The sequence below is a fragment of the Ochotona princeps genome, chromosome 21, assembly GCF_030435755.1.
Source record: "Ochotona princeps isolate mOchPri1 chromosome 21, mOchPri1.hap1, whole genome shotgun sequence".
NCBI classification, from domain to species: Eukaryota; Metazoa; Chordata; class Mammalia; order Lagomorpha; family Ochotonidae; genus Ochotona; species Ochotona princeps.
Window position 1 is genome coordinate 24,073,404 of NC_080852.1, and position 25,097 is coordinate 24,098,500.

General features: G+C 44.6%; 1 protein-coding gene across 2 annotated transcripts in view; it reads left to right on the forward strand.

Annotated features, from left to right (window-relative positions):
• The window catches only part of DCP1A (decapping mRNA 1A), a 45,033-nt gene that overhangs the window by 17,188 nt on the left and 2,748 nt on the right, over positions 1-25,097 (forward strand). The window contains exons 4-8 of one of the 2 annotated variants that reach the window (XM_004581553.2): positions 4,088-4,154; positions 7,885-8,023; positions 10,427-10,540; positions 21,763-22,518; positions 24,524-24,589. In XM_004581553.2, the coding sequence (XP_004581610.2) occupies positions 4,088-4,154; positions 7,885-8,023; positions 10,427-10,540; positions 21,763-22,518; positions 24,524-24,589 (1,142 nt within the window). The remainder of the gene's footprint in view (positions 1-4,087; positions 4,155-7,884; positions 8,024-10,426; positions 10,541-21,762; positions 22,519-24,523; positions 24,590-25,097) is intronic. The other variant, XM_004581554.3, reaches the window with a different exon arrangement.

A 25,097-nucleotide genomic window follows, 5' to 3' on the forward strand; every position in this document is an offset into this window, starting at 1 on the left:
GTAGCTAGAAAACTCTGCCTTCTAGCTTTTTAAAATTTCTCAACATTAAAGGAATCCAAATGCCCTTCATTTTTGTCATTAGCATTTTTTGTTTTGGGGTTTTGTTTATTTTTATATTTTCATAAGAAAAGGGCCTTCCTACCTGCATCGTGGCACAGTTCACAGAAGGGTTGTCACACTTTCCCCGGGCTTATCCACACAGCATGACTTAATGAGGACACTTGTCAGCAGTTGCCACGTGTGATGGGTCTGCGTTCATTTTGAGAGAACCTTTTATTAAACTAAGTTCCAACGTTGTTTCTTGCAGCAGCATAACACTGTGTTACCAACAGCCTAAACCCTCCATGGTATCATCAGGAACAGTTATTTCAGGATGTTTCAGCAAGTGAATTGTTAGCAACTTATGCTGGTCTTGGAGTTTCTCTCTTGAGGGAAGACTATTCGTCTCTGAGTTGGAGACGAAGTTGTCCACAGTTTTGGCTATCTAGGGAACTTGTCTGTCTTTCCTCATGAGTGACAGTGACATTCTTAGTGGCAGCGCCCTGAGCCCTCTTGCCAGCTGCATGCATTGACCATCTGATATGTTGGCAGGCAGAGCTGATTCTTGGATGCGTGTCTGAACCTCTCCAGGTCTGCTTCTGGCAGAAACGAGTGTAACTCCCAGCCTTTACCCATTAAGCTATCATTATGGCTCCCTTATCTTTATTTCTGCAGCAAACATGCCTTTGAAAGTGCTTGGCTCTTTTTTGGCAGTTTATTTGATAATGCACAAAAGTAGAAGGCATGCAACTTGTTTCTAAATGATGTATTTCTACAGAGGAGGAGGAAGAGGCATGACTAAGGGTTTGTTCTAATGAATTGACAGCTGTGCTGGGCTTACTTTGATTGTCAACATGAATTCTTTCCTAAGAGTTTGATTTAGAATCCCCAGAGAAAACATATTTAATCGCCTGGGCCAAGGAGAAAAGTGTGTTCTTCCATGAGCCTGGTGTACTACATATCACGAACTTGTTCTCATTATTGTAAATTGTGTGGCCACATATATACTGTATAGTTTATTAGGAGAAGACAACCCTTTTGGATTTGAACTCTGATGGTTGGGTTTTCCTTGGACAATTTTGGAAGAGGCATATATAAAGAAAGGTGCTTGTGTATGATTGCCATATATGGAATCGTTCCGAAGCACTGGTGTGATGGACTCCATGTTGGTGCAGGCCTCAGCTACTAAGAGCCGAAGCAGGACCCTGCAGTAGATAATGCTTCATAATTATCTTCTCTGTAACAAGGCTGCTCCTGTGTTCCTTCCACAGAGATATCAAAGCTAAGGTAATTTGTTGTGTTAGATTAAGTAGAACATGGTAAAAATTCTTACTCTTCATTGGGTTTTATTCTGTTTGAAGCACTGGGAGTACTTTGAAATTCTGTGAACAAAGAGGCACTATAAAAATGGATTCCAAACAGGGAAACTGTTAAGAGCAAGCTGAATGTTCACAGGCAGATCAACTGGGCGTGACTTAATGTACTACAGAATGCTTGGCCAGACATGGGGTGCAAGGGTTTAAGGTGATTTCAGTTGGTTGGAGGTTTCCCTGCCAGAGAAGCCCCTTAGTAAACAGAATGGGAAAAAAAAAAACTTCATGATTTCCACTCATTAAAATGAAGCTATGCATTCACTCTTTAGATCAAAATTAAAAGGTTTTTTTTTAATTTTATTTTTGTTTTTATTTAGAAGGGAAAGAAATTGAGAACTCCCAAGCTAGAAGCTCAATCCAGGTCTCCCGTGTTGATGGCAGAAACTCAGTACTTGAGCCATTGCTGCTGATTATCAGGGTCTGTGTTAACCTGAAGCTAAATTGGGAGTGGAGCCAAAGCTTGAACGAAGGCGTTCTGATATGGAATGAGGCATCCCAATAGTGTCTAAATCACCACGCCAAGCTACCAACCCTCAGGAATATTTTAATTCAGTCCACAATAACAACAGAAAAATTCAGTCAAATTTATTTCTGTTGAGAGAGGAATTTGTAAGTTATAGATTGCCATCGAATCTTTAATAAACCAAAAACATTAATAGTTGAAAGTTTTACAGGAAGAAGGAAAGACAGAGAGAAAAGATCTTCCATTGGCTAGTTCACATCCCAAATGGCAGCAACAACTGGGGCTAAGCCAATCTGAAGCCAGGAACCAAGAGTTTCCTCCGTGTCTCCCATGTAAGTGCAGGGTCCCAAGGCTTTGGGCCATCCTGGGCTACTTTCCCAGGCCACAAGCAGGGAGCTGGATGGGAAGCAGGGCTGCTGGGATTAGAACCAGTGCCTTATGGGATCCCGGCGCATGCAAGGCAAGGACTTTAACCACTACGCTATCACACCAGGCCCTATATAATTTTTTAAAATTTGTTTATTTGAAAGAAAAGTGATAAAGAGACGTAGCACTTCCTTCTGTCCACCGGTTTACTCCCTGATGGCGGCAATAGTCAGGACTAGGCCAGCCTTAACCCTGGGGGCCTGGAGCTCCGAGTATCCCACACGAGTGGCAAGAGTCCAAGTACTGCTGTTTTGCCAGGTGTTAGCAGAAAGCTGAATATGAAGTTGAGCAATCAGGATTCAAACTGGTGCTTCAGTGCCGTATGCTGGCATAGCAAACAGCAGCCTGACTGCCACCACACTAGCCCCTCAATTCTGGTTTTTTTTTTCAAGATTTACTTATTTTTACTGGAAAGTCAGATTTAAAGAGAGGAGAGACAGAGAGAAAGATCTTCCTTTCACTGATTAACTTCCTAATTGGCCACAACAGCCGGAGCCAAACCAATCTGAAACCAGGTGCCTGGAGCTTCTTCCCGGTCTCCCATGTAAATTCAGGGTCCCAAGGCTTTGGGCCATCTTCAACTGCTTTCCCAGGCCACAAGCAGGGAGCCGGAAGGGAAGTGGGGCACCCGAGACACAAATCGGAACCCATATGGAATCCCAGCACATGTATGACAAGGACTTTAGCTGCTAGGCTAAGGCACCAGGCCACTGTATTGTTTTTTGGTGTGTGTGTGTGTGTGTGTGTGTGTGTGTGTTTAAAATTTGTTAATCAAAAGGCTCATTTACACAAATATAAAAATGTCTTTGTTCTGCTGATTCACTCCCCAATGGCCATAACAGCCAGTGTTGGCCTCGGTTCAAGCCAAGAACTTCATCTAGCAATCCCAGTGGCTGGAGGGACACCAAGAATTTTAGCCATTTTCTGTTGCTTTCCCAGGTGCATTAGCAGGAAGCTGAATCAAAAGTAGAGCACCCGGGGCTTGAACTGATGGTTAATGGATTGCCAGCATTGCAAGCAAGCAGCATCTTAGACTGTTACACCATAGTACCTTGTATTTTTAAGTTTAAAGAGACTCAAAGTTTCTAGTGTTTGGTAAGTCAGTAAAGTTGGTTTTCAGTAATGAAGATCAATTTGAAATGCATCCTACAATCAGTATTGAGTCTTAGTTTTCCAGCCTGTTTTCTTCCATCCTTAACTTTGTTTTTCTTTCCTTCCTTCATTCATTAGGATTTATTTTGTTTATTTCAAAGGCAAAGAAAAAGAGATTTCTCATCTCCTGACCCACTCCACAGATGGCTTCAGCTGCCGGGAGCCCAGAGCTCTGTCCAGTCCTCCCACGTGGGTGACAGGATCCCAAGAACTTAAGCCATCTTCCCCTGCTTTCTCAGGACATTTACAGGGAGCTGCATCAAAAGCAGAGCACCAAAGACCCAAAACACTGGAGTATGGAGTGCCAGCCTCACATGTTGAGCCTGACCTGCTGTGTCACAGTACAAACCCCTTTTTTCTTTCTTGGTAGTATATATGTATATATATAATGATACGTCTTTAACTTAATTAAGGTTTTGTGAAATCTTGTGTTAACATCTAAAACCAGATATTTCTTGCAGTTTTCATCTGAATCCTGATTTTGTTGAACAGTGTTTTGAGGGGGAATTTTTATTTGCGAGTCTGGTGGTAAATTCTGTAACATTTCATGCTGAGAGTATTTATATATGAATTATGTATACCCAATTGTTGAATCCTCATTTTCTCTCACCTTTTTTTTTTCTTTGTTTTCAAGTGTCAATATACAGTATCTGGTTTTATGACAAGAATGACTGTCACCGCATAGCAAAACTCATGGCTGAGTAAGTATTTCTCTGACTCTGTAGACTGAACTGGGGATATCCAGAAGATGGGAAATGGCCCTCCTTCCCAATTCTCTTTTTTTTTTTTTTTTTTTTTAGATTTTTTTTTGAAAGATTTATTTTATTTTTATTACAAAGTCAGATATACTGAGAGAGGAGAGACAGAGAGGAAGTGGAGCTGCCAGGATTAGAACCAGCGGCCATATGGGATCAAGGCGAGGACCTTAGCCACTAGGCCACGCTGCCAAGCCCCCCAATTCTCTTTTACTCAAATCTGCTACTCATGTATTTTCCTCAAGTTCCTTTTTATTGCCAGCAATTTGAAAAAAGACAGAAAAGCTTAAACCTAAAACTACCTATAATCCTACTGCCCAGAGTGTTAGCATTTTAGTTTCTCTTTCCTTTCAGTCTTTCCGTATACTGTCTGTACATTAGGCTGATATTTGTGATGGTTTTTTCCACAAACTGGATAAAATTTTATGTCCTGCTTTTCATGTAATTAGTGTTTTTCTGGGGCATTAACTTTTTCCTCTGTAGTATTTCTGATGGCTGTGTTGCAGCTAGTCCTACAGACAAGTCATCATTTGACTGGAAACTTTCTGTTGGACATGTAGTTTAAGGCTGCCCAGCTGCCTGGCTCCAGAGGGTATTATTGGCACACATTCACACACAGACGTTACTGCCATTTGCAGTGGCTTTGGTTTAAGCTCTGCAAATCTCACTGTAACGAAGGTCTGTATTAGATAGCCTGACAGAACTCCTACTTCTGGCCATGTCTAATTTCTTTAAGGGTACTCATTTTTGACACGTACTTTAAGTTTAACCAGCTCCATCCACTCCACTAATGAATTGTGTTCCAGAATTCTTCGTTCACAATCTTGAAATGTGGAAAATAGTTTTCATTGAGTTAGCATTGCAGGTGGTGGCTCATGGTGCTTTCTCAGACTAGCTGGTTGAAACTACCCTTTGTGTCCACATTACTGAATGGCCAATCTGGGAGCCCAGGATACTGTGGGGTATAGCGCTCTGGGCAGGGTGCTCCAGTGGGCAACATTGCTGCTGGCTTCTACTTCCTCTGCAATTGCAACAGTCTAATTTTATATTAATTCTTACAAAAATGTGAGTAATTGACTCCCAAACCTCAGTTCCAGGCATTATGCGTGTTTAAAGAAAGCAGGCATAGCTAGTGTCGTGATAATCCAGGACAACGAACATGTCCTTCTTGGATGTTTCTCTGTCAGCTTCCTGCCCATCGTCTGCCTGGCGGGGAGCTCACAGAGCAGCCTGTGTTTATTAGTGGATTCACCCTGAGGACATTGGTCCCTGTGAGCATACAGGGAACGATGTCAGTCATATTTGAAAAAGTGTTAGCTCTCTAGAGCCATACTTTATTTTTAGAACATTTTTTCTCTAAAAACCATAAAACTTTTTCAACAAAACCATTTCTCTCTCTTTTTTGTTTTGTTTTGTTTTAAAAATGATGGCATAAGCAGGTTACTATAGCTACTTCAGAAAATTAAGATTTATTGATTCATAGATACCCAGAAATGCAAAATAATTTTTTTCTTAAACATCTAAACTTTGGAATGTGTTCATGTATAGATGTTTCTTCTGTGAATGAGGATGCTTGAGTGAGAGCATCTGGCTGGTTTGGTGTTGACACCTGTCTAGAGGGGACTGTTGACCGTTATTCCCATCAGGCCGAGTGGTACCCTGCATGCTAGGTGATAAGTGAAACTGAAAACTGAAGGCCTGGCTGAAGGTGCAGGATTGAACCACAAATAGGATGAGGAAGTGGAAACAGGAAGCCAGAGATGTTAGACAACATTCTTGGTTCTTAGACTTAGAAAAGAGGAACATTGCTTAAATCTTCAGTGTTTGATTAAGAAGCAGAGAAGGTGTGGAGAATAACTAGAGAATGCTCCAAGGAGGTATGAATAGTGAGATTTTGAATGTCTGTCCTGCTAGTGGCCAAGGAGAAGGCCTTGTGTTACCATGGACTCTGGTAGATGGCTTTTGGTCACCAGAGATAAAAAGCCGTCTTTCTTTGTTCTAAATCTGCCTGCATGTGCCTCTGATTGCTACGTAATTCAAAATATCACTTCTACTCACCAAAAAAACTGGTGAAAGTCCTTTTGGCATACTGTTCATCTAGCTGAATGTGTCTGTCAGTGCCTGTTCTATCAAAGTTCTTCTGATCACCTTTTTGACAGCCACTCTGTAATGAAAATTCTCCAACTTTAAAAAAAAGTGATTTATTTCAAAAGATATTTATAAAAGTTGGAAAGCTATATAGGAACGTGAGTGAGCTTCCAGACCTGTGCTCTGTCTAAATTTATCCAGATTTTATTCTCTGTGGTGCATGGCAAAGCTGAAAACTCATGAAATTTGAAAGATGCTGACTGTCACGAAGAGGAAATTCAGTCTGTCAGAAACTGGTTTAAATGATTAAAAATGTGTTGGGCTTTTCACCCACATGGATTGTAGAAAATGGGGACAACTCACAAGAGTGCACTTTATTCGTGACCTCACAGTCATGGGGGCTTCATCTAATATTTCAGAGGAAGGAAGAGAGACAGGGATGCTATTCTTAAACTTCAGGTTGGAAGCAGCATGATTCAGGCCTTGTTTCTGTGAGTGCCCTGCCACTCCTACCAGCTTCTCTAAGTAGGGGTGGTAAGCGTTCTAAGATAAGCTGTTTCCCAAGTGAGCAGTGGTCATTATTAGCAGTGTTCTCCTTTTGAACCAGAATCACAAATCCCACCTTGGTTAGAGAAAGTTGAGTACCAGTATGTCTAGAGATAGGTGGAAATGGCTGTGTGACAGAGTGCTTTATGAAGGTGGATTCAGGCTCATTTTTGGCCAGTTTTCTTTCAGTCTACCATGAAGCCCATGCTTCTACATTTATTTTAAATAAACATCTTATTATTATATTATTAAGATGTGACCATCTTATTAAGAGCTATGATAATATAAATAAAGGAACTACACATTATTGTAAACCAGCATTTCCCAAACAGGAATTCTACCTTAGAAAGATTCTCTGATCGGATAAAATCTGGGTAATCTACAAGTGCAAGTTGTTGAACTGGCAGTTGTAAAGCCATGAACTAACAGGGAGGAGCCCGTTCTCCTCCTGTTATTCTTCCATGAAATAAACCCTTCACTACTAATGGTTTTGTTTCCTCTTATTACCAATGTCCAGAAATTTCTCAGTTGGTAAAGTTACCAAAGTTAGCTGTACCTGTAAAATCCCATGGCAGATAGGCCCATTCATTACTGTTGGGACTGAAACCTAAACGAACCTTAAAGAAAAAAAAAATTTAAAAACGTTTTAATTGCCATACTAGAACAGAAAATAAATGGAAACCTTTTCTGTGATTACACTGTTATCAGCTTTCAACGATTTACCCAGACCTCAATCTGTAGAAGTGTCTCTCCTTGCCCCAGGGTCAGTAGAGACTTTCTGCTGTGGGTTATTCCACAGTGCAGCCATTCCGGGGCCTTGACATTGTCCAGTTTCAAATATATTTTACCAGTTAGATTGACTGATTTTGCACAAGACATAATAATAGTGAATCATAATGTTCCTGGAATGAGGTCACCAAAGGTCTGTGTTGATATGTTGCAAGAACATAGGCAACCATATTAGCAAATCCTTGGAAAAGGGACACTGTAAGTCAGATTGCATCTGTAAGGGCTTTTCTAAAATCCAGCTCTCCTCCTCTAGTGTGGTAGAAGAGGAGACTCGGCGATCCCAACAAGCTGCTCGGGATAAACAGAGTCCCAGCCAGGCCAATGGCTGCAGTGACCACAGACCCATCGACATCCTGGAGATGCTGAGCAGAGCCAAGGACGAGTATGAGAGGGTGAGACTCTGACTGGGGAAGTGCGGAACAGGGAGAAGGGCTGTGGAAGCTGCTTCCAACCAGCAGAAATAATTCGTTCAAAAAAATATTTTTTTAAGCCTAAAAGGTAAGGAAGAATGTTTGCTTACCTCAGAGTATTTGTTTTGGCAGGAAAATTTAGAATGTTGTTATACTACTATAAAATTGATGTGGGGGAAAATGGTCTTGGAATGTAGAAATTAGCCTATAGCAGTTCTCTCTCTCTCTCCCTCCTTCCCTCCCTCCCTCTCTAACACTTATTTATTGGGGAAAACCTACGGAGAGGCAAAGAGAGATTTTTCCATCCTCTAGTTTATTCCCCTGAATGGTCGCAACAGCCAGGTCTGGGCCGTGCTGAAGCCAGAAACCTGGAACTCAGTACAGGTCTCCCACATGGGTGCAGGAGCCTTCTGCCACTTTCCCAGGCACAAAATAGGAAGCTGGATCAGAAGTCAAGTGGCCTGGCATGGAGGTTTCAGACCATTCCTCTGTCTGCGGTGCTAGCATCTCATACAGGCACCAGTTCTAGTCTCAGCTGCTCCACTTCCCATCCAGCTCCCTACTAATTGCTTGAGAAAACAGTGGAGAATGGTCCAAGGCCCTGGGCTCTGGCACACAAATGGGAGACCCAGAAGAAGCTTCTGGATCCTGGTTTTGGACTGACCCAGTTCTGGCTGTCAGAGCATTTGGAGAGTGAACCAACAGATGGAAGAGTTCTCTGTCTGTGGAAGATTTATATATATATACATATATAAATGTTTATATATTTTTTAATATTTATATATATATACACACACATACACACACACACGTGTGTGTGTATGTGTGTGTGTAACTCCTAAGTTACTGGCCCAGCAGTTCTGGAGAGGCTTTGTGGCTCCTCTTCAGTCTCTCTCAGGATATTCCTGTAGGTCTTGAAAAGTATCCTGATAGTTTGTACCCCTTAGTAAAGGTACATTTATGTAAGATTTGTAATTAGAGCTGTGTACACAGCCTGTATTATATGCATTGTTTGGAATTTTACCCAGCCAAGAGGCTCCTCTGAAATTTGCTGGTTTCCTGACTCTTGTGCATTGCATTTTGGTGTTTTATTTGAAAGTAAGAGTTACAGGAAAAGAGATCTCTTTCATCCGCTGGTTCACTCCCCGGATGGCTGAACAGCCCGGGCCGGGCCAGCCTGGAGCCTGGAGCCTGGAGCTCCATCCGGATGTCCTATGTGAATGTCACCTGGGCCATCTTTCACTGCTTTCCCAGAACATTAACGGGGGTTTCTGCTACCACACTGGGATTTTGGTTTATTTTGTTCCTGTTTTAGAGGCCCTTCCAATTCCAGTGCCCTTCACCATCATGCTGAGCTGCAGCTGGCTCCAGGTTACATCTGGTGTCAGCTGCAGGCACTTGGGCAGTTACTCCAGGAAGTGCCTGGCTTCCTTCTCAGACTAAGAAGCAAAGAAGGAAGTAAGGTGGTATTGTTTTTATTTTTCTTTTCTTTTTTTTTTTTTGGAATATTTATTTATTTTTATTTGAAAGATTTACAAAGAGAAAGGAAGACGATGAGAGAGATCTTCCATCTGTTGGTTCATAACCCAAAGAGCTGCAATGACTGAAGCTGGGCCAGTTCCAAGCTGGGAAGCCAGCAGTTTTTCCAGGTCTTCCACGTGGGTACAGTGGTCGAAGGATTTGGGCCATGCTCCGCTGACTTCCCAGGCACATTAGCAGGGAGAATGTAAGTGGAGAAGCCAGGACTTAAACTAGCATCTGTATGGTTTGCCAGCACTACAGATAGAGGCTTAACCTACTATACCATGGTGCTGGCCCCAGTATCTTATTTTTGTTCACAAAGTTGTAAAATAAACTCTTGGATTAAAGTGGACTGTTAGAAATCTGACATCCTTATAGTCAAAAATATTTCTGATGAATAGAAAATTCTTCCACAGTATAGAATAAGCATCATGTCATCTATAGTTAGATTATAGCAAAGCCTCTGGGGATTTAGTTAAGTCCTCGTTATTTTTCTCTAAAATATGTTTCCTTCTACTGTGGTGGTGGACACACAAAGAGAGCTATACACCACCACAACAGTTAGCTTCACCATATGTTAAATTAAAAAAGAATATATAATAAAATAATACCATTAGCTTCTCCTTAAAACAGTGATAAAAATAACAGTTGTAACTTAAAGTGTTGTTTGAAAGTAGGTGTCTAGCTTTCTAGAAATGTTGTATATTATTTGCATGACAGTCCAAAGCAAACATTTTGAGATTTTCTTAGCTTTTTTTTTTTTTTAAGTAACTCTTCAGATAACCTTAGATGCTGTCTTATAAACCAAATAATAGATGGCAAACTTTTTTCATATGGTGTACTTTTCATCTTACATTCCTGAAGAACCAGATGGGTGACTCCAACTTCTCCAGCCCTGGATTGCCACCAGGCCCTCAGCTCTCCAATCTGGGAAGCACCGAGACTCTGGAAGAGACACCCTCCGGGTCACAAGATAAGGTTTGTACAGCAGAAACCCCAGCTGTGTCCCAAGTAACCAGCAAACTGTTTTGAAGGGTTTTGTTGCAGTGTTTGTCACCGTCAAAGACCTCATGTGCAACACTGTGATGACACTGCCCAGGCCGTTCCCCCTGGTCCACATCACTGTCCATCTGTATTTTACAGTAGCCTCCTGCATGGTCTCCCAGCTTTTGCCCTTGCAGAAGGCCACTTCCTTTACCTGTTAATCCAACAGCCAGAGGAATCCTGATAAAACCTAAGTCAGGTCATGGCGTTCTTTGGCAAGGCGAGCATTTTGCGTTTTGCACAGCAGATAGTTTTCACTTGAAACCACCGCTTTTTTTTTTTTTTTTTTTTTTTTTTGAAAGGCAGATCTACAGAGAGAAGGAGAGACAGAGAGAAAGATCTTCCATCCACCGGCTCACCCCCCAAGTAAATGCAACAGCCAGAGCTGAGCTGATCGCTAACCAGGAGCCAAAGGCCTCCTCCAGGTCTCTTACGCAGGTGCAGGATCCCAAGACTTTGAGTCATCTCTACTGTTTTCCCAGGTCTCAAGCAGGGAGCTGGATGAGAAGTGAAGCAGCCAGGAGATGAACTGGCAGCAGTATGGGATCCTGGCACATGCAAGGTGAGGATTTAGCCACTGATCCATCACGTCAGTCAGGGCCCTCACATTCCTTATCAGAGTGCCTGGTTGAGTCTTGGGTAGTCCGTGTCCAGTCCATCTTCATGCTAGCGCACATCTCAGGAGGCAGCACTGATGGCACAAATCTTTGAGCCCCTGCCACCCATATATGGGAGACCCAGATAAGGGACCTAGATGGAGTTCCTGGCTGCAGCCTTGTACATGCGGAGAGTGAACCAGCAGGTGGAAGTGAAATATCTCTCTGTCTCTCTGTCTTTCCCTCTCCCTGTCACTCTGCCTTTCAAAAAAGTAAATAGAGAGAGAAAGTGTACAGAATTCATAAATTTATTCTGTTCAGATTATCAGGCAGGAATGTTCATGGCCCCTTTGATGACCTGTTCTGAATCATGAGTCACTTCCCCTTCCTTTTTGTAAACATGTTGCAAATTCTTGCCCTGCCTAACTCAGTGAGACCCACTGGTAAAAATGGACCAAGAGAAAAAAACACAGGCCCAGGCAATGGCTCAGTGGCTAAATCCTCACTTTGCATATGCTGAGATCCCATACGGGCACCAGTTTGTATACCGGCTGCTCCGCTTCCCTTTCAGCTCCCTGCCTGTGGCCTAGGAAAGCAGTCAAGAATGGCCCAAAGCCTTGGGACCCTGCACCTGCTTGGGAGAACCAGAAGAAGCTCCTGGCTTTGGTTCCGTTCAGCTCTGGCTATTGCCACTTGGGGAGTGAACCAGCAGATGGAGGATCTTCCTCTCTGTCTCTTTTTCTCTGTAGATCTGCCCTTCCAATAAAAATAAGTAACTCAAAAGCACATTGGAAATGTTAAAGCACTGTCTATAAAAGGTGAAAGATGAGTGGCTAGCCACAGCCGCTCTGCCTTTGAGCAGCAGCCTCAGTGATGGACCCACAGATGCAGATTCCAAGCCGGCACTCTGGGAGGTGCATTGCTAAGCCACATAGTATTGTCAGTATTCCTTTTTTCACGTCCTTTTTAAATGCCAGTTTTTAAAGACTGAAGTAGCAAAATGCTGTAAGGTGTTGAAATTTGAATATTGTCAGAACCCACATGATTGGCCATAATCTGTAGCAATCCATGATCAGTGCCTATGCGTAGATGGTGCATTTGCTTAGTGAGACTGCCATCTAGTGCCAAGCAACAAATAAGGCTGCTAGACCTTGTTCAGTATTAAATTCTACTTCTGCTTAGAACTGTCTCTAGCTTGTTTTTTTCTTTTTGTTTTGCTTCCTGTAATCAGTGATGCTTGCCTCATAGTGTGCCTCATACAGTGACCTGATAGGGAATCTGACATGGGCAAACGGATCCCAGGAGACAGAAGGAGGGAGGAACTGGGTAAGAGCTGATACCTTGGAGGAGAATTTTCTGTGCACTATGCATGGTCCATTCCCCAGAGAATTATCTGACTGGCGCTAGATCTGAATGGGCAGTGAGCTCCTCAGAACCCAGAAACCCAGACTATAAGCACATTTAGACATCAAGAAAAAATAAAAGTTCATCTTCTCTATGGGGGTTCGGGGATAGGTCTGTGGGTGAGCAAGTTCAGCTGATACAGCATGTGGCCAGTTTTTCCTCATGGAAGAAAAGTGTAGAGGTTTCTAAAGGAGAGACCAGAAAGCATGGTTAGCTGAGTAGGGTGGGCTTGTTCTGCTCACTCGGACTCCTGGGATAAATGCAGGAGTTAGGTGTTTCCACAGGGCAATGCTTTTGTACCTGTAAGCACCTCCTACTTACTCAAGCCCTGTCTTTTCCAAAAGTAAGCATCAGCATCAGATGGTTGAGTGGGTCACCTATAATCTGCTCAAGTGAGAGCATAGTTAGGACTCAGTTGGAGTCTGGTTCTGTTGTTGGGCTTGAACGTCTATAAAATGGTAGTCACCATCCCTGCAGTAGTTACAGCAAGATAGTATAGAGAAATCTGAATTTTTTCTGCTGCTTTTACAGTCAGGGTCAGGGCTAATAAGAAACTGATTTTTAGTCATTCATAGTTTCTGTTTCATTAGGCAAGTAAAAATTACTGTCTGATCATACCATTCCTGCAGCCTCAGATTTATTCTATGGTGAGGTTATTACATGTCCTGCTGTTTGATCACTGCTTTCTCATAAGATAAAAATAGTATTTGGGGGACCTGTGCCATTGCATTACAGTAGTCTAAGCCTCATCCTGCAGCCCTAGCATCCCATATGGGTGCCAGTTTGTGTCCTGGCTGCTCCATTACCCATCCAGCTCCCTGCTTGTGGCCTTGGAAGGCAGTCAAGGACGGTCCAAAGCCTTGGGACCCTGCACCCATGTGGGAAACCCAGAGGAAGCTCCTAGCTCCTGGCTTGAGATCAGAGCAGCACTGGCAATGGCATCTATTTGGTGAGTAAAATCAGCAGATAGATCTCTCTCTCTGTGTCTCCTTTTGTCTGTGACCCTACCTTTTAAATAAATGAAAGAAAAAAAATTTAAAGATTTACTTATTTTTATTAGAAAGGCAGATAGAGAGGAAGATCTTCCGTCCGATGCTTCACTCCCCAAGTGAGCGCAATGGCTGGAGCTGAGCCAGTCTGAAGCCAGGAGCCAGGAGCTCTTTCCGGGTCTCCCACACGGGTACAGGGTCCCAAGGCTTTGGGCCGTCCTCTACTGCTTCCCCAGGCCACAAGCAGGAAACTGGATGGGAAGCAGGGCCACTGGGATTAGAACCGGCACCCAAATGGGATCCCGGCACATGTAAGGTGAGGACATTAGCCACTACGCTATCACGCCGGGCCCGAAAGAAATAATTTTTAAAAAAATAATATTTCTGGGCCTGGCAGCTAAAGTCCTTGCCTTGAACACACCGGATCCCATGTGGGTGCCAGTTCTGGTCCTGTGCATGAAAGGCGAGGACTCTAGCTGCTAAGTTACCAGCTGGGCCCCTTTGTATATTTTTTAAATGTTAAGTATATACTATCTAAATGTTGGTTTAAACAATAATAGATACTGAAGTGATTTTGAAAATAGTCATTAGCCAAAAATGGGAAATAGTTCTTAGGTCTATAATACAGGATGCTTTCATATAGCTTTAAACAATCAATTAAAAAAAATATTGATTTGTATATATAAATACATTTATTAAAAATGTAATAATGGAAATCTATAAAGTTTGCACTAATGAGTAAGAATGAGGGGAAATTGTTTCTAAGCCTTTTTTAATGTATTTGAAAGACAGAGTGAAAGAGACAGATTTCCCATGAGCTGGTCTACTCCCCAAATGCCCACAATAGCCAGGGCTGAAGTAGGCTAAAGCCAGGCTCCTAGAACGTCATCTAGGTCACCCACATGCGTAGAAGGGCCCAGGTACTGGGACTTTCTGCTTCCGCCTTCCCAGGCGTATTAGCGGGAAGCTGGGTGAGAAGCAGAGCAGTCAAGACTTAATCCTTCGCTCAGATAGGGAATGCTGGTGGTGTCGTGTTAGTTTAATCCACTGTGCCATGACACTGGCCCTTGCCCCTAGGTTTGCCAGTACTTCTTTGTGATGTGATGTTGACCCATTTTGTTCTAAAAATAATACACATTAAAAAGGAGTTAACCCAATTTAATAATGAGCAGAAGACCTGAATAGATACCTCTCTAAATAATATGTGCAAATAGCCAATAAACATGCAACATTCAACAGCATTACTCATTAAGGAAAGGCAAGTCCACACCACAAAGAGACACTTCACATGTATAATAACAGCAAAACAAAGTTGAGAATGTTGGCAAGGATACGGAAGCATCAAAACCGTCTTGGACTGTAGGTGATAATGTAAGATGTTGCGGCCACTGTCGGGAAAAAGAATTTAGTGTTTTCACAAAAAGTCAAACATGGGGTAGGCAGTTAGCTAGTGGTTAAGGTGCCTCTATTTCACAATTCTGTATCATAGTGCCTTCCCTCCCACCAAAAAAAAAAAACTGTAAAACTGTTAGGCATAGGCTTAACTTACCATATGTTTGTAAGCATATGTTCACTCCTGGGTGTGAAAGGAGTCTTTAGAAAGTTGGCATTTGGTCTAGCATAGTTGGGATGCCCTCATCCCATAGGGGAATGTCCATGTTCAGGTCCCAGCTTCCTGCTGACGTATACACTGAGAGGCAGCAATGATGGCACAAGTGGCCAAGTTCTGCCGCCTACAGAGGAAACCTGCTCGCATGTTTGGCTTCTGGCTTTGGACCCAGGCCAGCCCCCACCGTCGGAAGATTCTGAGGAGTGAAGTGAACTGGCAGTGGATGTGTTGTTGTCTCTGTCTCTCTGCTTTTAGATAAAAGCTTATGGAAAATGAAAGAAAAAAAAACTGTGTGAATTTCAGAATGCTTTTGCATCAAAATACTTTATTTTCTATTTTTACATGAACTTTTAAGTATCTCATAAACCAAAAGAATTGAAGACAGAGACTCAAACAATGCTTTTAGACCAATATTCATAGCAGTACTGCACTAGCCACAAAACTAAAAGCAGTTCAGGTGCCTATCAAGAGATAAATAAACAAGATGCCATATACATGTAATGGAACATTATTCAGCCATAAAAGAAGGAAATTCTCACACATGGTACAGCCTAGTTGATTAAACCTTGAAAACATTAAGCCAAATGAAATAAACCAGGTTATATGATTGACTGATGACTAGTATCTTGAATAGGCAAGTCAGGAAGTTCACAGAAACAACATAGAGAAATTGCCAGGGATTAATGGGGGACAATGTAGTGTTAGTCTTTAACAGGGTTGAATAAAGAAAAAATTGTAGATGCAATAATGATAGTTAAAATTACATACATACTGAATGCCCCTGAATTTTACTTTTTTTGTTGTTTTGAAATGCAGATTTACAGAGAAAAATCTTCCATCTGCTGCTTCACTCCCCAAGTAGCCACAGTGGTTGGAGCTGCTTCTAGCTTTCCCACGCAGGTACAGGGTCCCAAAGCCTTGGACCATCCTTGGACCATACTTGGCTGTTTTCCCAGGCCACAAGCAGGGAGCTGTAAGGGAAGTGGAGCAGCTAAGACATGTACCAATGCCCATATTGGATCCTGGACTTTAAGGCTTCTCTGGCCTCTCCTTTTCTGCATGGGAACTGGGTTTTTTTGGGTTTTTTTTTTGTTTGTTTTTCAGAAGCCCAACACTGCACTTTAATCATAAAAATACATCCATGAAGAAGCATTCCATTTTGCCTCATCAGCAAATACACAGGGCAATAAAACAGACTTGACCTCACAGGCCAGTTCTTACAGCTGGATCACAGTGAAGTCCACACTTCCCTCCTCATGGAGGCTGCAGTGGACACCAGGACTGGAGTGTGTGGCCAGGCTCCTCAGACAGCTCTGCGGCTTCCTTCTGCCTGGGTCAGCGACATCAGGACCACTGGGCACTTTGGGCTTCTCTGGCCGCTGCTTGGGGGTGAGGGGAGCCTTCTTGGCAGATCTACTAGAAGCAGTGAAGAACTTGGCCTCCGGCTTTTTTGGAGTCTGCCTCGGGTCCTTTTTCCCAAGCAAAGATCTTTTTTCTTTCTCTGTCTGTAGTTTGATTTTCGGCTTCTTCACTGGGCCTTTCCCAGGGGTCTCCAGCTCTGTGGCTTTTGGGGTCTCTGAAGCTGGCAAGGCTTTTCTCTTCTCGCCATGAGGTATCTTGGGACTAGGCTTCATTTTTGAAGATTTTTTCTCGACATCTTTAGCCGGAGCTGTTCCTATTAGTACCAGTTGTGGAATTTCATCTTCGGATTCCTCTGTTGCTTTTAGCGGAGCTTTTTTCTGGCTGGGCTTTGCCTTGGGGGACTTGGGCCCCTTCGCATGATCACTGGCCGCTGGGACTGCCTGCTTGTCGTTACCCGGAACTGACCCAGCCTTGCTAGCCTGAGGCGCTAGCTTTCTGTTTTTCTTTTTCGGTTTTTATTTCTCCTGGTTTTTCTTATTTTTTGTCTCCTTGCTCCTGAGTTTCTGGACCAACAGTCTGTCTTTTTCGTCTTTCTGTCTTTTTGTGCAAGCCCTGAATTTTACACTAAATACAGTTAAAATGGTACATGTGTTATGTATATTTTATACAGCTTCTCTTTTTTTTAAATGGGTAAATCAAGAATTATTGGTGTGCTATCAGCAAACATTTATGCCAGAGATCCAAAGTGAGTAGACCACTATCCAATATAGGAAATGAAACCTGTGTACCTGATGGCCATTGTGTGGCCCAGACAAGAGTCTGTCCCAAGGGAGAACTCTTCTGTGAGTGGGCTTGTAATATTCCCCACAAGTTTGAAATAGCTATGGCCTTAATGAACCTGCATTAGGCTGAATCTGTTAACGCAGCCTCTGTGTGCCAGAGAGTGATAGTGCTGTTTTGCATTATGGAGATAGGATATTCTATAAGAATGAATAAAACGGTGCCTTTATAATACCCCAACATGGAGCCTGGCATGGTACCCTTGTGGCTGGCTAAAGTCCTTGCCTTACATGCGCTGGGACCCCTTTTGGGTGCCAGTTTGTGTTCTGGTTGGCCTACTTCCCACCCAGTTCCCTGCCTGTGGCCTGGGAAAGTAGCTGAGGATGGTCCAATGCTTGGACCCACATGGGAGACCTGGAAGCATCTCCTAGCTCCTGGTTTCAGTTCAGTCGGCTTTGGCTATTGCCACTGCATGGCAAATGAACCAGTGGATGGATGATCTTTCTCTCTGACTCTCCTCTTTGTAAATGTAATCTGCATCTCCAATAAAAATAAATAAATCTTTTTTAAAAGACCATATGGTGTTTACATGATGATAATAACCCAGTTTTATGTTATTAAATGTGTATTAGACACCAAACATTATATTAAGAATTTAATTTTCAGAGCCACTGTGTCAGATAACTGCAGTTGTCCCAATTTTCAGTTGAGGAACTAGCTAGAAAGATTATGTAGCTTTCCCAGTTGAAAGCTGAGAATTGAATCTAGGTTATATGATTTCGGGCCCTAAGCTGTGCAGTTCCTTTTTTTATGGGGGTAGGTGGGTGGCTTTTTCAAAGTAAAAATGTGAGGGAATTGAAGGAATTTTTTACACCTTCCTTCCACAGTTTATAATTAGATGTTGGTGCTATCTTATATTGAAAGCGAGATTCTGAATCTGGAAAAATACTCAAAAACCAGGGAGTGTTGTGACAGGATAATCCTGCACTCTTACTCCACAGCATTATTAAGGAGCTAAATTCTCCATCTGAGAATTTTGTCACTTATACAAAGGCCTCTTGTCACTCCACTTCCAAACACTATGTTAGAATTTTAGTAGAGTTCCCTCTGTTGAATGTTTTGTGAAGTAAAGTGGCTTGGTGGGACATTTTGCAGCTGGAAGAGACTCTGCTCCTTCTCTACAAGCCTTTTCACTCGCTGCCTTCTCTGACCTGTCCCTGGCACCCCTCAGCAAGCAGAGCACAAGTGTACGTGGCCCTGGCTTACTGCTGCCCCTGCTGCAAGGAGTGCCCTGCAGCCTGACAACCAGCCTCCTCTCTCTTTCCCTGTTGTTTGGCATGATTCCTGCTTAACAGAGGAGGTCCTCACCCCCACCCCTTGCCCTGAAGGCCTGCTGGCAAGGGATCCCACTCTGCTCAAACTAACATCAGCCCTCTAGAAGGACTCTGGGAGAGAGCCCTGCTGGGTGGATCTGTAGGTGTAGGTGGTGCTGCTGTCTGTGTATGTAGGTCTAGGAGGATGCAGGGCAGGATGAAGGTGAGTGAGAATGAACGAGCTTGCAGGAGGAGCTTGCTGCCTGTGTCATGTGAATACTGACATTGTGGGATGGGAGGCTGCACACATGTCAGCCTCTGCCAGCTCCCCCTGCTGCACAAGGGACCTGGGACTCCACAGGCTACACAGCCAGTCAGACATGGTATTGGCTGCTGCCCCTTGATGCTTGGTGGGTGCTGAGGTTTTCTCCCTACAGTCTCCTGATGCCTTTTGCTCCCTTGATATATTCTACCATTTTGTATTCCAGTAGCTTCCAAATCAGTCCCTCCAGTTCCAGATGTCTCAGAGACTTCAGATGTGCACTGAACTGACCTCTGCTTTCTTCTTCCTTCCCTTAACCTGGAGTCCTCTAGGGCCTTAGTCAGATTCTCCTCCAGCTCACCCCATGCTGTAATGTAGGTGGCTGCCAAAATGCATCCCCTGCAATGCAGAGCTTCATGCCGCCTCTCCTGAGCATGTGCTCACTGCCCTCGGCTGAAGTCCAGGTCCCCAGTGTGTGTGACACGATGCATCCTGGCCAGCTGTTATGGTCCCTCTGTCACCCCCTTCCTGTGCACCCTCTGACCCTGGCCTACTGAAAGGTTTGCAGCACACAGTCGCTGCTCTCTCTGCCAGCTCACCTCCCCCTTAAGCCTGAGCCCCCTTCTGGATGCCTCCTCCTCTCCTTTGGGAACACAGCTCTGCCCTAGGGGCGCCCTTGCCACCTTCCCCCAGTCACAGCACATGCTTGGTATCCAGTAAACTTAGCCATTACTTACCAAAAAATGAAATCAAGCATTTGTCATGGAAAAGATCGATTTGTGTTCCTGTAAACGTGACTGGCTGATGCTGTCACCATGTGCTTCAGTGGCAGTGTCCTTTAAGGCCTTATACACTGCCTGCACCTGACGGCCATGCTTCAGCGCGTTGATTTTTTTCAGTACCAACAGTCCATAAGGAGCTCGCATGCTTCAGGAAACATGTCCTCAGCTAGGCTGCCTGTGTTTCTCAGGGCTCAGATGTGTCTCCTAAGCGGAAGCGCCATCAGGACTTGAGCTCCTCCTGGCTGCCTGACTCCACTGACCAACGCAGGACCTAGCACCTTGTGGCCATTTGGGCCTGAGAAACAGGTGACCACAGCTGTGCTGCCAGAGGAGCAGGAGCCTCGTGTGGAAAAGTGCATGCTTCACGTGGGTGTGATAGTGTCATAAGCCAGTTCAATAAGATGTGTGGAGATTTAGCACTTTCAGTCTCAAATACTTTGCTTTTTCTTAAGGGTCCTGTGATTGGGGGGGAAGAAAGGAGGACTGGCCCCTTTTAATTTTTAACTATTAAATGCTCCACTATGTTACCTGGTATTTGGACCCAGGCACAGATGCATTACCTATTTTATTATCGAGAACAGTGAGTAGGAGGCTGGTGCCATGATATACGAGGTTAGGCTTCCTCGAACAGTGCCAACACCCTGTACAGGTGTCAGTTCACGTCTCTTCTGCTCCATTTCCCATCCAGCTCCCTGCTAATGGCCTGGGAAAGCAGTGGAAAATGACCCAATCCTTAGACCTGACCCCACTTGGGGGGCCCAGAAAAGCTCCTGGCTCCTGGCTTTGGGCTGGCCCAGCTCCATCCAGTGTGACCATTTGGGGAATGAATCAGCAGAAGAATATATCTCTCCTTCTCTCTTTGAAACTGTCTTTCAAGTAACAAGTAAATAAATCTCTCTTCAGAAAAGCTAGTAAATGGAAGGTTGATTCATTCAGTTGGTATTCAGTAACTGTATATGTGTTACTGACAGGAGAAGTCAGCCACAGTTCACTGTGTAGTGAGGTCATTCAAAGATTCCCAGAGAATGGAATGAAGATAGTTATGTTGGTGCAAAAGCAATTAAAAATTCATGGATTTAGGGACCTTCAGAAAGTTCATAGCAGTGCATGTTAGGCGGGGGGGGGACTACACAGATTTCAAAGGGTTTTTTTTACCAAAACCATCTTTTAATTTATTTTTCCATGAACTTTTTAAAGTGCTCTTTTTAACATGTAGCTTTCTCCCCCCCCCCAACATTTATTTATTTATTTATTCAAAAGGCAGAGCTGAAGACAAAGAGAGAGAGGTCTTCCTCTCTACTGGTTCACTCCCTGAGTGGCCACAGTGCCAGGAACTTCTGGGTTTCCAGTGTGGGTTCTGGGATGGAAGTATTTGAGCGATCCTCCACTGCTCTCCCAGGCTATTACCAGGGAGTTGAATTGGAAGTGGAGCAGCCAGGTCTCAAACCAGCACTCATGTGAGATGCCAGTGCCACAGGTGGAAGCTTAGCTTGCTACCCCATGATGCCAGCCCCTGAAGTCCTCAGATGCCTAGAATTTGGGTTTCAGTACACATGTGAATTTTCTGCATCAACTTGAGGAGCTGAGCGGGGAACAAGCCAAAAGTACCTATAATCTCTCTTCAATTTGACCCATTCCTTACTGCTGTTTCAGTTGCTGGAAGAGAATTTTGGTTACAGGAACTGGTATGGTAGCCTAAGTAGCTAACATCCTTGCTTTGCACATGCCAGAATCCCATATGGGCGCCAGTTCTAATCCCAGCTGCTCCACTTCCCATCCAGCTCTCTGCTTGTGGCCTGGGAAAGCAGTGGAGGACGGCCCAATGCATTGGGACCCTGCACGTGTGTGGGAGACCTGAAGGAAGTTCCTGGCTTCAGATTGGTGCAGCTCCAGCCATTGCAGCCACTTTGGGAGTGAATCAATGAACAGAAGATCTTCCTCTCTGTCTCTCCTCCTCTCTGTATATCTGACTTTCCAATAAAAATAAAATATATTTTTTAAATTGCTTACAGTGGTATGCCTGAGATGTCTGTACTGAGTGGTGTGATTTGTTTTTCAGTCGGCTCCATCTGGCCACAAACATCTGACAGTGGAAGAGCTATTTGGAACTTCTTTGCCAAAGGAACAGCCAGCAGTCATGGGTCTGGATTCAGAAGTGGAGAAGCTGCCAGGAGAGACCTCCCAGAAAGAACCCAGCCCCTTCCTACCATTCTCCTTCGAGCAATCAGGAGGGGGGCTTCCATCAGAAAACCTGGGTGTCCATTCTGCTGCCCACCACTTAGTCCAACCTGAAGTCCCTACCCAGGTGCTCATCACCCCTGCCTCCATCTCACACTCCAGTGAAAAGCATGCCCCCAGCTACACAATCCCGTTGAGCCCCGTTCTCAGCCCCACTCTGCCTGCCGACACCCCTGCTGCCCAGATTCCCCCCAGCCTGTCTCAGAACAACACTATGATACAGGCAGTGAAAACCACACCCAGACAGAGGTCTCCACTGCTGAACCAGCCTGTCCCTGAGCTAAGCCACCCCTGTCTGATTGCCAGCCAGAGTCCTTTCAAGGCCCCAATGAGCATGACGAACCCAGCTGGCACATCCCTCCCAAGTGTTGACCTTCTGCAGAAACTCAGGTTGACCTCACAGCATGACCAAATACAGACACAGCCACTTGGGAAAGGTGCAGTGGCGCCCAGCCTGTCCTCAGCAGCTGGCCAGCTGGCCACACCTGAGAGCTTCATAGAGCCCCCCTCTAAGACAGCAGCAGTGAGAGCAGCGGCCTCAGCTTCCCTGAGCAACATGGTGCTTGCTCCCCTTCAGGTACTGGCCAAAGGGCTGGGGTGGGCAGGGTGGGTATCTGGGTGGAGTGAACTGTGAAGACCCTGGTCTTTAACTGATGTGAGACAGGATACAGTTCATAGAATTATCCCATTGAAGGAAATTAAGGGCTAGGAGAAAAGGGAGGGAGAAGTAATGTCCTAAAATTATTCTCTGATAGCAGATGAAGGACCATGTTTGTATTACCTGCGTATCCATTGTGGATGTTTCTGTCTTAATTTTTGTTTGCTTCCATTTATTTGTTTGAAAGGCAGAGCAATAGAGGGAGAGATAGAGAAATGGTCTGTCCATTGGTTCTCTCAGATGATAGATAACCTCAAGAGCCAGGTCAAAGCCAAGAGACTGGAACCCCATGCTGGTCTCCCCTGTAGGGAGCAGAGGCACAAGCATTTGAGTCATCTGCTGCTGCCTTCCCAGGTGCATTCACAGGGAACCGAATTGGAAGCAGAGCAGCTGGGCCCGGCACAATAGTGTAATGGTTAAGGTCCTCGCCTTGAACATTCCGGGATCCCATATGGGTGCCGGTTCTAATCCCGGCAGCTCCACTTCCCGTCCGGCTCCCTGCTTGTAGCCTGGGAAAGCAGTTGAGGACAGCCCAAAGCTTTGGGACCCTGCACCTGCGTGGGAGACCCGGAAAGAACTTCCTGGCTCCTGGCTTCGGATCAGCGCAGCACTGGCCGTTGCGGCCACTTTGGGAGTAAATCATCGGATGGAAGATCTTCCTCTCTGTCTCTCCTCATCTCTGTACATCTCCCTTTCCAATAAAATAAATAAATTAAAAAAAAAAAAAAAAAAAGCAGAGCAGCCAGGACACCAGCCAGCCATTTGATATGAAATGCTGGACTCTCAATGGTGACTAAATGCACTGCACCGCAGTGCCAGCCTCTGTCTGGATTTTGCCTGACAGTTCCAGGAATCATCATTTAATTTACAGCCACAGGTCCCCAAATTATCCTGAACTTTTAGCTCCCATTCCCAACTCCCTCCACACTCTCAAGTGCCCCTCTAGGTCTTCCCTGGAGTGGGGAGAATATGTTGAAACAAAGAATCCTAAGGGTGAGAGGAGGACACCTGGTGATCTTAAAAAGCCACAGTGAGACTATCGACTGGAAAAAAAGGTTGAGAAAAACTGTTAAGGGTGTTGAGTTGTAGTTTTGTGTGTGTTTTGTTTTTCCAGAGCCTTAAGTCTCTAAGGGACTTGGAGCAAAGGTGCTGGAACTGGCATTGTAGATTAGCAGGTAAACTGCCACTTGAAATGCCAGCATCTCATATAAGCACCAGGTCAGGTCTTAGCTGCTACACTTCTAATCCAGCTCTCTGTTACTTGCCTAGGAAAGCAGTGGGAGATAGCCTAGGTCCTTAGGCCCCTGCACCAATGTGGGAAATCTGGAAGAAGTTCATCACTGGCCCCTGCAGCCTGGGTACAGCACCTGCTTTAGCCTACCTTGGCAGGGAATACTTACCTAGATACACGCTTCCTTTTCCCTGCAGTAACCAACCTACGGAGCAGAGTTCATAGAGTTCTCATGTCTTCCTCACTCTACAACCAGTTCTCTGTCCAGTGAACAATGAAGAGTTGAGTATGTGGAAGTGTGATTCTGGTCACAGCTGTTCCTTGTCACCTGTCCAAGTTTAAACAGCCTTATCACCAGGTTTCATGTTGCCAAGATCTCTTACTTTTGCAGGCTCAGCAGCAAAAATATGCCTGCGCAGCTCCCAGCTCTGTGATACAGGTTTCCACGTGTTCCTTAGGGACTCCTGCACACCTTCGACCTGGGGGCGGGGGGGAGATGTCATGAACTCTTGTACTGTCAAGTCATTGGTAGCATGATCACCGTTCCTGCCCGCCTCTTCTTCCCTTGGAGATCTAGGGCCTTGTTGACAGCTAAACCGTTGGTCACTGCTGAACAAGATTTTTCACCAGTGATTAGGAAATTTCACTCACATCTGCCAATATCTGTTCATCTTTTCTTTTAAAACATTTCAGTCTATGCAACAAAACCAGGATCCTGAAGTCTTTGCCCAGGTGAAGGTGTTATCCAGTGCCATCCCGGTAAGGCCCCCTTCTCTTTGAAAACATTTTGGGGTTTCAGTCAAGCTGCTGCTTCCGACACAAAGCAGGGTTCATTGCTGCAGCCTTCTGTGTACAGTATCTCCCCTGACCATGCACGGAGGGCAGGTCCTGTCAGGGATGAACTCTCACCTCAAGAAGGTGTCAGCCTGGAGGAGCCGGGGTGTCACAAGGCAGAGCCACCTCCCTGCTTGGCCCTCTCCTGTACCATGGCCCTGATAACAGCCTCCACGTGCTACACGCATGTGTGTCCTCCCTGGCCTCTGGTACATGTCTACTACCCTTGACATCACTGCTTTCCAGTTGCTTCATCCTCAGAATTTAAACTAGAGACAGCTCTGACTGGCCTCGTTAACCTGTCTTTTCTGTAGCTTGTTTTTCCTGCTGCATAGTGATCAGCCTGAGCTCTCAGTCTGGTTTGACACCAGCTAACAAGCTAAGTAGTTCAGCTCCCAAAAGCTATACCTTTAAAATTGTGCCAAGGTCGGGG